At 31.4% G+C, this 13,151-nt stretch overlaps 2 protein-coding genes across 7 annotated transcripts in view; one reads left to right on the top strand and one right to left on the bottom strand.

Moving 5' to 3' along the window:
- The first annotated feature begins 433 nt into the window (after window positions 1-433).
- Window positions 434-5,150, top strand: LOC120082114 (uncharacterized). Of its 3 annotated transcripts, XM_039037346.2 has the most exons (8): window positions 441-639; window positions 757-1,059; window positions 2,046-2,180; window positions 2,904-2,960; window positions 3,509-3,589; window positions 3,711-3,794; window positions 4,038-4,172; window positions 4,980-5,150. In XM_039037346.2, the coding sequence occupies exons 2-8, from the start codon at window positions 760-762 to the stop codon at window positions 5,043-5,045; spliced, it is 858 nt and encodes a 285-aa protein (XP_038893274.2). In that variant the 5' UTR covers window positions 441-639; window positions 757-759; the 3' UTR covers window positions 5,046-5,150. The 3 variants fall into 3 exon arrangements, with proteins under 3 accessions (XP_038893276.2, XP_038893274.2, XP_038893275.2); XM_039037347.2 differs by lacking the exon at window positions 3,509-3,589; XM_039037348.2 differs by lacking the exons at window positions 3,509-3,589; window positions 3,711-3,794 and having other exon boundaries at window positions 434-639.
- Window positions 5,151-9,445: 4,295 nt separating this feature from the next.
- The window catches only part of XRCC2 (homolog of X-ray repair cross complementing 2 (XRCC2)), a 38,096-nt gene continuing 34,390 nt past the window's right edge, over window positions 9,446-13,151 (bottom strand). For all 4 annotated transcript variants that reach the window (XM_039035912.2, XM_039035913.2, XM_039035914.2 and 1 more), the window contains 4 exons: window positions 12,304-12,394; window positions 10,519-10,555; window positions 10,325-10,425; window positions 9,446-9,784 (listed from right to left, as the gene is read on the bottom strand). In XM_039035912.2, the coding sequence (XP_038891840.2) occupies window positions 9,761-9,784; window positions 10,325-10,425; window positions 10,519-10,555; window positions 12,304-12,394 (253 nt within the window). In that variant the 3' untranslated portion in view covers window positions 9,446-9,760. The remainder of the gene's footprint in view (window positions 9,785-10,324; window positions 10,426-10,518; window positions 10,556-12,303; window positions 12,395-13,151) is intronic.

Here is a 13,151-nt window from a genome sequence, read left to right as displayed (position 1 = left end):
AACCATAATGAGTCTAGAAAAGGAGGATTGGCTTGGGCCTCAACCCAGGCCATGGTTAAGATCGAGTTTAATAAAATAACTAATACGACATTGCACATGCTCTAGACCATGAGATCATTTTAGATCGAAAATATGGCTAAGAGAAAGTGCTCGACCTCGATAGACTCTACTAACATATCAAATCGAGTATGTCCCTTGGACACCTACCTCAATCTTGTGAACTAAAAGATAACCTCCTCATTGGTGTACGAATCTTACAACCTTATCATGTCACATGAAGCTCGTGTGCATTCTTTTCTCTTCAAATTTTAACAAAAATATGACATAAATTGATTTACTTGTAACAATTGAACGAAGTCTACTATTACAAAATTTCAGAATTTTTAAATTGATATAATTATTTAGTATTTAAATGGATACCACCCATTTTGGTAAAAATTGATTTTTTTAAAGAACAAAAGAAAAAGGAAGAAAAAAAGAAAAGAAAAGAAGTCGTGTGGGTCTACAATTGCAAAGCAAACAAGTGGTTGAAATTAATCTCAAAATGAAACCAAAAAACCAATTTGAAACCACATCTTTTCTCAAATTCTTGATTCTCCGCTCCCGATTCCATTCTCGATCCTCCGATTATCCTCGAAGGTAACGTTTATCTACAATTTCTCCATCGAAATCAACATCGAGTTTTTAGTTCCCTTCTTTCCAATTTCAGTTGCCCTTACTGGTACAATCGATGGAACCGATTGATTGTTTTTGCAGATTATGACGAGCGTAACGTTCGGCCACCAGAGTAATTGGTCGCCGGGGATTGGAATTCAAGAGCATCTAGGCAGAACAAAGATTTCTAGGGTTTCGTATTCATATTCGGAGTATTGTTGTCCATTTCTTCCTTCCAGAGATGCAACAATCACTCACCATGGGAATCATGTTGCTTACTGTCGCCGGCAAAGTGGACGGCATGTAAGACCTGTTCTTGCCGGTTCCGTCGACGGTGCCATGGATCCAGATGAGTCCGATCGCGGGATTAACGACAGTGAGACTCCCAAACCCGAAAATGGAGGGGTTAGTACTCTACTGCTTTCACTTGACATATTTTCTATTGGTTTCAACTCTAAAACATCCCACAAATATAGGTGTTTAAACAACGAGGTTCAAATCTTCATTGCCAATTCCAATTTACGTTGAATTAAAAGAAAAAATTCCCAATTATACACTTTTCGATTTGCTGACCTGAATCTGATTGTGTTTAAGTATATATTCTCGATTTAAAGTATGAAGTTCAAATCTCGACTTCTTTGTTAACTAAAAAGGAATAGGCCTCGAGATTTTGATTCTAAATTTTAATAAATAAGTGCCCTTTGATTTCTGAGTTTGGCGAATATGCAATTTCTAGAGGTTTCTAACTTCATGCTTAGCACAACCGTATTTTATAACCATTTGTAGGGACGGATCTTTAATCATAAAGGCATCCGCCTCTCCCAAACAAATCAACCGCATTTTATAACCATTTGTGAGAACGGGTCTTTAATCACCATGAAGGGTCATTTGTAAAATTTTTAAAAAAATAAATAAAAAAATAAAAAAATAAAAAAAACTACAATTTATAGCCATGGTCCACGATCCAAACAGCAAATTTTAAAATAGCTTTAGTGTATTCAGATTTTGAATGTGAATGTGAAGTTATTACATACACAAATATATTAAAACAGATAAAACATTAAAAAAATTATTGTATTTCAGATTATAAACTCAATTATTTTTTTTGGTTAAATTAAAATATATATTATAGTAAAAAATAATAATTCTACAACGATTTTTATATAAACCAAATTTATAAATTAAATAATAATAATTGATATCAACTTATTATTTAATGGGTAATTATAATTAGTTCGAAGGTTTATAAATATATTATCGTATACATTCTAAACAATTGTTTCAATTGAAATTTAATTTATGAATTTATTGTCAAACACATAAAAATATGAAACACAGCTCATTTAATAAAAAATTTATTAAGTTCATTGTTTTTAAATTTCTATTTCCAGATGAACTTTGAAATGCTTAGAGAGAACTTGGAGAGATCGGTTGGGACAGATGATTCCAGATTTAGTGGGATTGACCTGGCTACTCTTATCCGAAACAAGTATGGCAAGTCTTATGATGTTCAACTAATAAAGAAGGTATTCAACTTTTATTTCTAAACTTTGATTCCTTAAATTAAATTACAAGTGTAGTCTTTTATGTTTGTGTTAAATAAGTCTCTGAATTCAAAAAAAAAAATGTGTAACAAGTCTTGATCATTGAACTTTAAAAGTTTCTCACAAGTTCATTGATTTTGTATCTATTAAGACCTTAAACTTTTAATTTTGTCATATTTCCAGGACCTGGTTACTAAGTTGTTAGGTTAATGTGTTATTAAGAAAGAATTAATTTTATGTCTAATAATAGATTCAATAATGTAAAAAAATGAGTATGTTAGACTAAATTGAAAGTTCAAATATCTATATGAAAATTTTAAAGTTCGAGAACTTATAAAATACAAAATTGAAATTTCAAAAATCGAGATAACGTTTAAAGCTTAGAGACTTGGCTAATAGACAATCATGAAAGTTTGTAGATTAAACTTGTAATTTAAGTTTTGACCTTATCATTATTACCTGAAAAAAAAAAAACTTGATTCAATTTTGAACTTCTTTTCCACCTTTTTTCCCCTGAACTATTAAAAATTAAGGGATGCTATGTTGTACATATTAGACATTTGTTGTGCATTATCATCAAAATTCAAGAAGCTAAAACTATTTTCTCAGTTTGTCTAGTTTCTGGGTATGTCATATAATCAGTGTGGTCTGTTCCTAATTTAAACTAAATTATGGATTTCTCATCTTGTTTCTGTGATAATTCAGGAGTTCATGGGACGGAATCTTCTTGCTTTAAATGTCATGTGGAAATACAGAGAGCAGGTATGCAAGGCCCACTCTACTTTTTCACCAAAATCTTTAATCAACCGTGATCCTTTTCAAAATTAGGAGAACCTGTTTATGAATTATAACATCTGAGAGGCTGATGAAAGATTAAAAAATGGCATTTTTCTAATAACCTGACAATTGAACCACTCTGAAGAATAAAGAAATCAGACTGGCAAATCTTTAGTACTACGGAAATATCATACTCTTACACAATAGTTTTCTTTATAAATATCCTTTTAGTGTTGGTGTCTCCCACATCATTTTTAAAAGGATGTGACGTGGTTGGCAATTCATGGAAGGGGGGTAGTATGCTCTCATAGTACCCGAAAATTTTCCTGAATTTGGCCTATCTACCTGAAGTTCCTTTAGATAATTTTAGCAAATCAGAATTTTGGGAGAAAAGGGAAGGGATTTTAATATTACTAGCTGCTATACAAAATTAAAAGGGAGGTGCTCCAAGAACTAAAAACCAAGCAGAAGCTCTAGTAAAATCACTAAAAGTTAAGGATGTGTGAATTAATGATTGAGATAATGAAACCTAGGGGTGTCAGTGGTTCGGTTCCGGTTTTCAAAAGCAAAATCCTATGTTCCCTGGATTCGAACTTGCTACCTCGTGTATCAAGGTGCGCTTACTTATCAATTTGACCAAACAATCTTTTGAAGTTATATTATATATATTTTATCGGTTGGTTCGGTTTTCAATTGGTTTTTCTGCCTAGCCGGAAACTAACTGATAACTTTCAGTTTTTATATTTTCAACCTGAAGCCATGACCGGCTTCAACTCGAACCAACAAGCAGTTTCGGTCAGTTCAAGCAGTTTTTTTCAGGTTCTTAGTTTTTCCTTGCACCTCTATTGAAACCAAACATGAATTGCAAGTAAATAATCTACAGAATAGAAGGGAGAGGCTATTTTTCAAAAACAATTATAAATCAAATATTTTTCTATGTATGTGTATATTTCTTTATCCTTCCTGCTCAATATATTTTGAATGTGCATGAAGGCAAATGAGCACTTCACAGAGAGATTATTTCCACATTTAAATCTTGTTGGATATTTGTCAATTTCGTAGAAATCATTTCCATTGTCCGAGGAAGAGTATCTATTGCGGCTTGATGGTGTGGCTAATACATTAAAATGCTGGGGAGCCGTTGCTCACATTCGAAACAGCTTAGACAAAACTAAAGACCGGCCTCGGATAGGAAAGGTAAGATTACTGGGAACTAGGCTCTTTTTTGTGTATGTCTTCCATTTTTAAGCATTCTCCACTAGAATTATGAACAAAGGCTGAAGAGCGAGGACAGGGTTGAAGGGGAAAACTTTTGGCAAAAATGGGCACTAGAGTCTAGAACAGCCTTAGTTCATTATAAACCTGATTATCAACTAATCTATGCATATCTTTTTAGACATGAAACGCTTCATTGAATGAAAGAAAAAAGGAGAAACCCCAAAGCACTTAATAGGTAAGAGATTTTCAATTGAAAACTAAGTAAGAAAGTAGTGAGTAAAAGGGTGTTAGTTTTGCACCAATTAGTACAAAGCTGTAGAAAGGACCAAATCCAAGAATCTATGAAAAAGATGGGGAAAAAAAAAAGTCTCTAAAAAGACAACTATTGTGCTCTCCCTATAAAGTCTGAAAGAACACTCGCAAAATTGCCAACCGTCTTCTTAGTACAATAAAAAGAGATGCAGGGATTTCAAAATGCTATTAGAATATGCCAGCGACGGACTAAAAGCTTCCAAAATAATATGTCAAAAACAAGAAGCAAAAGACCAACAGAAAAACAACTCATCTAAGTATAGTTCTGTGGATAAAATAGCTATTATTATTCAAAAGGTTGATCAAATAGTAGCATTGAGCTAAGCCAAAACTTAGCAACTTGATGATCTTTAGCAATGACGAATTCACTTGTCTTGAAGAACCTATGACCTTGAGATTGAATACCCTTGTTAGTTGTGTTAGATTTGTATTTCTTATGGGATATTATCATTGGTTTCTATTGAAACTTTGCAGGCAGTCAGTATTTTTATCGACATGGACGAGTCTGGTGGTCGTGCCAATGAGTGGATATACAAGTAGATTACTTATACAAACAAAATTCAAATGTCAAATGTATATTTCTTATATATTTTTTTTGTATAGGTAAAAATCCAATAAAAATACACGTTTTATTTATTTAGATAACTCTAGTTCCAACTGGATGATAACGGTGGTTTTTCGATCGCTTGAGTTCAAGACATTTTCTTTTTAGTTGATAGGAAAGAAAAAGACAACAAGGTCGAGTAGAAAAATCTCTCCAACACCCAAGAAAACTACTTAACAATGGGAATTGAGGGAGTTTTGACGTGCAAAGTTGAGCTAAGTCAATAATTATTGACTAGGAAATTAAATTATCTAAAGAGTTAAATTGTATGTGTTTAAGGTGTAGAATTGAGTTGCATTGGTAACTATTGTCTTTATTTGGGATGTTGAGTTTAATTGGATTGAGTCAGAAAGTCTTTGTTTAGGATACAGTATTAAGTTGGTATCTGGTGCAGTTTTTTAAATGAAATTAATTTTTTTTTTTTGTTAGTGTTGATTTTAATTCCAACTATACATAAAATTTTCTAACTTTTTAAGACAAAAAAATCAATTGTTTTCCATTCTTAAAACATAACAAATTCTCTACAAAGTATTCATATACTAAACACAAAATTTTGAATTCAATTTTTTAACACTCAATTATATAACATATTTTTTCTTCATTAAAACCTAAAAATTTTGATGAAAAAAATCTTATAGATCTAACATATTCTCGAAACCCAAAAATTCAATGAAAAGACCGGTAGACCTACCATACTCAAGAAATCAAAATCCAAAACTCTATTAAAAAAAACTCTACATATCCAAAATCGTGGGCAAATACGAAGATGCAAGGAACAATAAAATATGGTATGGGGAGAAGATATATCCAAAACTCATAATAGAAACTCTCAAAAAATGTAGATCTAAACAAAAAACAAAAGAGGAAGAAGAAAATTCAAAAAATGTAGATCTAAACAAAAAACAAAAGAGGAAGAAGAAAATAGTTGAATCTATAACAAATAACCACACAAGTAGTAGATCTTAGAGGAAAAAAACCATGAAAACAACCCTACAAAAATATATAGAGAAGAACAAAAGTGATTTAATAAGAAAAGGCTCATGATCAAGCGAGAAGAGAAAATATGAGAAAAAGAAATAGAGGAAATAAAGAGCACGAACCAGATGGAGAAATGTGAAAAGAGGTGAGTAAAAAAGAGAAACCGACATAAGAGAGTAATGAGGAAGTTGAGAAGAGAGTTAGAGAAAACACACCAATTTAAGAGGTATTGAAAGAAAGTAAAATGGTAAGTTTAATAACCTACCATTTTTGTTTTATCAGTGGGCCAACACACTGAGTGGACCTTTTTTTGTCCACCCAACTCAACTCTCCAAAAATTATCAAACACCACCTTAGAATGTCTTAAAGTGAAATGGAGAAGCTTATATAAAGAGGGTTAACAACATAAATAGCCTTCTTTTTAAGACCCATAACATTGAAGTTACGATTTTATCGAAAAATTGTCAGAAAAATACCATCAAAATTTTACTTTTCAAAACTAACCCGCAGTGCGTGATAAGAATGTTAACCAATATCACGTATTAAATTATTGTAGAAAAATCAATATTTTTTTGTTCAAATACTAAGTGAATCGACATTTTTATTATTTTGTAAAAAATCAAAATGTTAAAAAGATATCATTACTAAACTTATTTAAAAAGATTTATTAATTAAGTAATTTTTATAAATTACTCAATTTTTATATCCACCAATATCCACTAAAATCTAGAATAGAGAAACTTTTTCATTTGAAAATGGTAATCAAAACAATGTTCGAGTACATGCATATTAGCGGTTAAGAGATCGGGTTCAAACCCTCCACTCTCTATTTACCAAAAAAGGAGTAAAACAGTGTTGACAATAATTGGCAACATGCAAAAACCAATTACTACTCGTTCGGTCTAGCAATTCGTTGATTGGTCTTAAACCAAGCTGAGTCGTGTGCTGGAAATGGACGTGATTAAATTGGAAATAACACTAATGATGCACGATAAAAACAGAGAATTGAGTTGAGTTGGTAATTATTATCTAGAGAGTTATATTGACTGTGTTTGGTGTGCAAAGTTGAGTTGGTAATTATTGTCTGTGTTTTTCTCGTGTTTGTTTCTTTGTTTTATGGTTTCACAATTCTTTTCTATTCTCAAAACATAACAAATTCTCTACAAAGTATTCATATACTGGACACAAATTTTGAATTTAATTTTTTAAACACTCAAATATAAGCGATTATTCTATTAAAAAACTCAACCTAATCATTAATTACCATAAAAATTAAAAAGAACTTAAACCATTAGTGTCATCAAATGAAACTATTGACATTGTTTTAGATAGAAAAGATGACACTTAATGTTAATCTTAAAAAAACCAGAATCTTATAATTTAAATCATAAAACCAACTACTAGATAGTCTTTTTTGACCATTTTGTAGAATATGGATTTACCTTTTTTCTAAAACCGGTGAAATGATTTTAGAAATATTGATGTCTATTTTTTCTACTATTATGTTGCATCAGTGTACAAACTATCTTTTTTTAAAAAAAAAACAAAAAAAAAAAAAACAAACAAACTTGAGCCATAATTTTAAATTTCACTATTTCATTAGAATTATATAATATTTGAAAACATCAAGGGATAGGTTATTTAAAATATATCGTCGAATTTTTGTTTAGTGAAATAACAATAGGACGTCGTATGTAATATTTTTTAGATATAAGAAAAAAATGAAATAGAAGAAGAATAATTAGATCTAAAAGAACAATCATAGAAAGAAAATAAAAAAAGAGGAGTTGAGATAGAAAAATAAAACTCATTCGAGCCAGAAAAAGAAAGAATAGAGAAAATGAAAAAGACGAACTAGACAGCAAAAGAAGAGAGAAGATGAGAGAAGGGGAGTAAATGTGAAGAGAGCATGAGAGAGAGAGAAACGACAAAGTAATTGAGGGAGTTAGAAGAGTAATGAAAACACGAGGGAAAACAGGTGAGAGTGAGAGTGATAAAATGGTAGATAATTAAACCCACCGTTTTATTTTATCAGTGCTCGTTGAAGTTGGGCACACGAAGGTGGTAGGTAGAGTATGTCGTTAAAGTTGCTTGTGCGAAGGTAGTAGTTGGAGTTAGTTGCTAAAGTTGTCGTCGGAGGTGGTTGGTGAAGCCCGAAGTTCTTCATCGAAGTTGGTCGTGCGAATGTGGAAGTCAGAATTTTTTTTTTTACCAAGGTGATTGTTGGATTGGTTGTTGGAGTATCGTCGAAGGTGGTTTTTGGAGCTTGGAGTCTGTCGTCAGAGTTAACCGAAGGTGGTCATCAAAATATGTCACCGAAGTGTGGTAGCGGTAATCGTCAACGGAGACCAATAGGTGGAACCATTAAAAACATTGGAGGGAGAGAGAATTGGGAAGAGTTGGCACCAACATTTAAAGTTGGTTGTCAAACATTGAGTTGGTAAAAAATACCAACTCAACCCAACTCTCCTTGGTTATCAAACACCCCTAAGTGAAATTGAAAAAAATCTTATCCATTTTTTGCATTTGGCAAAATAGATTTAAATTAAACTTGTTAAATCATTTTTAAGAACATGTTAATTCCACGTTCGCTTTAAAAGCAATATTTTATAGCTTTTAGATTCTCCTAAAATCAGGTAGAATTTTTAATTAATATTTAGTTTTCAATTTTATACTTTAAAAAGAAGATTTATTTTATATATTTATCTATTTCTCATCCAATCAAATCTATTTTCTATTTTTCATGAGTTAAATGCACCATTTTTTAAGAAAAGTAATATTCTTTTTTTTAATAAAGTTATTTTCCTTAATATTTAAAAATTAATCTATAGTAAACAAATTGTATCATACTAAACAATTATTTTAAATTTTAAATTATAAAAAAGGAAAAAAAAAGAGTTGATTAGAAGTTTATTTTAGTTATTATATCTAAAATAAGATGTTTTTGTATTTATTTACCAAATATTCTAATCTACTTTTTTAGATTTAAGCTGAAATTTACCAAACACCATTTTTTTACTTCTTTTCACAGCTAATTTTTTCTAAAAGTACAGCTGCCCACAATTATTTTAAAAACTACAGAAATCTCAAACGGAGCTTTAAACTGCCAAACTTATTTGGTACATTACTGTCATTTATAATATAATTATTATCGGTTGGTTTTGGCTATTTTCAGTCTAACCTAAAAAAGCATGAAAAGCGACCAAAAATATTTCGTTTCCTTTATTTAAAAACCGAACCATTTTCAACCTGAACCGCCAAATGTTTCAGTCGATTTGAGCGATTTATTTCATTTTCCGATTTTCACATGCATCTCTAACGTCAATGTTAATCTTTGTTGACAAGTATGGAATGTCAATAAAAGAATAAACGTTGACAATATTCAAATAAAATTAACAGTGAAAACATTAACTTGAGACATCAACGATAACAATAAAGTTGATGCTTTTAGATAGTTGACACCATCATAGTTGATAGCCAACCAAAAAAAAACCGTCAACTAGAATGATGGCTCTTTTTAGCCGTCAATGGAGACCAAAATTATATAAATAAACAATAATACAAAACTTACACATTCAACATCATTCAACTAAAGAAACGAAAAAACTGACCTGGAATAATGAGAACACCCAACACCCATGAAATGGCCAGCAGCATATGAAACAAATGCAGTTCATGGTACTAAAAAGATGCCAGCCTGCAGGTATATATGTAAGAATCCAAAATCCCTTCAAGTTAGTTTTATTTACGGTTACAAATACATACATACGTGATTAAAATCCGTAATCTATCCATTTAAAGTTTTAAATTAAACAATAGTTTTTTCTTTTCTCTATAGAGATTTGAACCTATAACTTTAAGAAAAAGAGTACATGCTAACTACTAGTGAGCTATACTCACTTTATCAAAGTTTATTAGAATATACAATTTTAAAATTATAGATCATCTTTATACTAGAAGAGAATTTAAAGTAAATGGACTGATTCATTTATATGCTTAAAAAATTAGTTTGATGTATTTTACAATCAAATTTATTGTTATTATCATATATGTATGAACCAGTGTTTATGCATGTCTAACATATTTGTTGCACTAACAAGTGTCATATATGTCCAACAAATGTCCAAGTGTCTAAGTGTCCCTAACACGCTAACCAAACTAAAGTATCGTGATTCTAAGGATTTCATATTACTTTATTGTTTACAAGTAATTGGAGTAAAATGGCTTGGTTTCTCACATTTTGCACAATAAATTTATCGAAGAAGCCTAGGGACGGTAGCAGCCATTCTGAAAAATATGTTGGTTGATGATCACAACTGCTCCCTGTAGGATGTTCGTCTGCAAGGCAACAAAAAATATCAAATTAATGACTGATTATACAGAAAATGGGCCGAATCATATTCCACTTTTGAGCATAATATGTAATCAGACCTGAGCCTCGAACAAAAACTCTGTGCGTGACAAAAGACTGCAAAAACCCAGACAAAGATGGAATAAGACTTGTATACATAACGGGATTTTAACTGAAATTTCACTAATTTTCCATTATTTGTACATAATTTAAGAAACATTCTAATTGATAGTGCTTGAAAATGAAAATACATTTACCGTTGTAATTTAAGAAGCACGAACACGGACAGGACACAACGACACGTCAATTTTATCACGACAGGACTCAGCGACACGTCTATTTCTATAAAAGTAAGACACGGGCACGTTGTGGCACTTTTATATGTCTAAAAAAATTATTATGATTGTTGACTATCTGATATGGTGGCCAAAAGAAAATACTTCAAAAAATAATAAACATATAGAAGTTACACTCCCTGAGTTCGTTCAATCTTTTCATTTTTCATTGATTTAAATAATAGTTAAATTATTTTAATTTATTAACTTCACATATTTCAAGGATTTTCAGTTTTCATGGATTTAAATATTATCTTTATTTATTAACTTGCCAGAATTCTAGTGTTCATGAATTTAAATATTATCTTTTCATTTTCCTCCATATTATCTTTCCCATTTGTGTTCCTTTCTTCTTCCTCATTTCACCCTTTTCATTTTTCATCTTCCACAGTTCACAACTGTGATTGACGGTCTATCCAAGCGTTAGGCAATGGAAAATCAAGGTTGTTGGTACCGGATTATCCACCATCTTTGTTGTCCTCGCAATGAGCCACAGTATTTTTTTCATTATTTTAATTTTTCTGTTTTTGTTTTCTTACTGTTTGATCGGCCATCTCCGACGATTCCAGGCCTTGTCCCACCGAGTCCAACTGTGTCCGAAATTAGAAAATAATAAATGTTCAATTCAGACGTGTTTTTGACGTGTCGGAAACATGTCTGACACAGATGCCCCGCCTAAATCAGAGTAGTGGTGCTTCCTAGGTTGTAATTCTACATGAGGCATTCCGCAAATGTTAGAATGGAGTACTCAATTTTTCAAATAGATTCTAGTTATGATGCTTTAGATAATTTTCTACTCCAAATAAATAGTTGCAGCCCCGCTTAACCATTTGATTTTGGTTTTTACTAACATCTTTCCTAACTAAAGATTAAAATTCTTAAACAAATTTTAAAAAATAAACAAATATAAGTTTTCAAAGACCACATTTTTTTAGGTTCGCAATTTGGTTTGAATTTTGAAAACATTGTTAAAAAGTACATAACAAAATTAGAAAACCAATTGATAGAGTATTTATAAGTTTAATTTTTTAAAAATGAAAATAGAAAAAAAAAATTAAATAGTTATCATACAGAACTTATAAAGTTCCATCCCAAAATATTGTAGTAATGATGAGGATAGTGGAGAAAAATTGGGCTTTGGGTCATTGGGTGTGGTGAGGACAATGTATCCAAAACATCACTAAATGACCGCATCGAATTAAGAGGAGAGTGATAATAACAAAAGTAGATTCTTTTAGTTTCCAAAATTTGACTTGGATTTTTAAAACATTTCATAAAGTGGATAACAAAAAAAAAAATATTCATAGGTGGGAGAACTGGTTATAAAATTCTAAAAAGTCAAAAACCAAAAATCAAATAGTTATATCGGCACCTAAATGTTTTCAAAGAACTGAAGATCTAATCACAGAAGCAATTTTCTATTACCAGGTGATTTGATAGCTCTGCTACCTCTCCAAAATACTTCTAAATACATAAGTTATGGCTTTTTTCACAAAAGAAAATACAGACAGGGTCAATTACATAGATTACCTGCCATGCAGAAGGCATATACTCTCGGTACAAAACTTGTCCACCATCGGTTTTCCCATGTCTTGATTCTGACTCTGATAAGGATTGTTCACTGGCAAATCTATATGGGTTAGTGTATGCCATATCATCTAAAGAAGCATAGAAACATAAATATCGAAACAACAATGCCCATAGTTTTATTATTTATCACTGAATCCAAGTTTGAAGGGTTGATGGTATAAAAAGTAAGGCTAATGTCGGACCAACCAGTTGCAAATTCTCCCGGAAGTAGAAGATCATTTGAGATCTACACCCATATTTGAAGGTTCACTATGACGACACCCTAGGCCCGGGGTAGAGATAACCCCGCCCAACGCAAGCAAGGCTGAAGGGATATTACAAAAGAGGATGAGGAGCCTTTCAATAGTTAATAATTATTAGAACACGATAGTTACAAAAGAATTTATAGTGATTTAAGCACCACCCAAGGCTTGTATTGATCTTGTAATACTCTTGTATTTTCGATTGTTTGTTACGTTTCTTTTTCCTTCCTTTCTTGTATTTTAAGTATTAGACTCATTTCATTGATTCAATGAAAAAGTCTTGTTTCCTATTTTTTTTTTTTTTTTTTAAAAATGGTCTGATTTCCTTTTCCCAAAAAAAAAAATCACCACCAAGACTGATTAAAGCCCACTCGAAAAGAACCAACGGAAGAAGCTGTATCTTTGAATATCCTCCTTTTTTTTTTTTTTTCTGAGACAAACAGCCCCGCATTCTTCTCCAACCATAAATGAAATAGACGACTTTGATAAGGTTAACTAGACCTATTGTCGAGTCTCCTTTACCTAGACCTTTCAGTCTCCATTACC

The sequence above is a fragment of the Benincasa hispida genome, chromosome 7 (genome assembly GCF_027475165.1).
Source record: "Benincasa hispida cultivar pf3 chromosome 7, pf3_genome.v1.1, whole genome shotgun sequence".
NCBI lineage: Eukaryota > Viridiplantae > Streptophyta > Magnoliopsida > Cucurbitales > Cucurbitaceae > Benincasa > Benincasa hispida.
Note: the sequence above shows the minus strand (reverse complement) of the source record. Positions and strands in the feature narration are given on the sequence as shown.

Excerpts from the sequence above, each read along its gene's own strand:
- LOC120082114 (XM_039037346.2), top strand. The coding sequence starts at position 760 with ATGACGAGCGTAACGTTCGGCCACCAGAGTAATTGGTCGCCGGGGATT. Across the intron at positions 2,181-2,903 it reads ATGTTCAACTAATAAAGAAG|GAGTTCATGGGACGGAATCT; the intron begins GTATTCAACTTT and ends GTGATAATTCAG. Across the intron at positions 2,961-3,508 it reads TGTGGAAATACAGAGAGCAG|GGGTGTCAGTGGTTCGGTTC; the intron begins GTATGCAAGGCC and ends AATGAAACCTAG.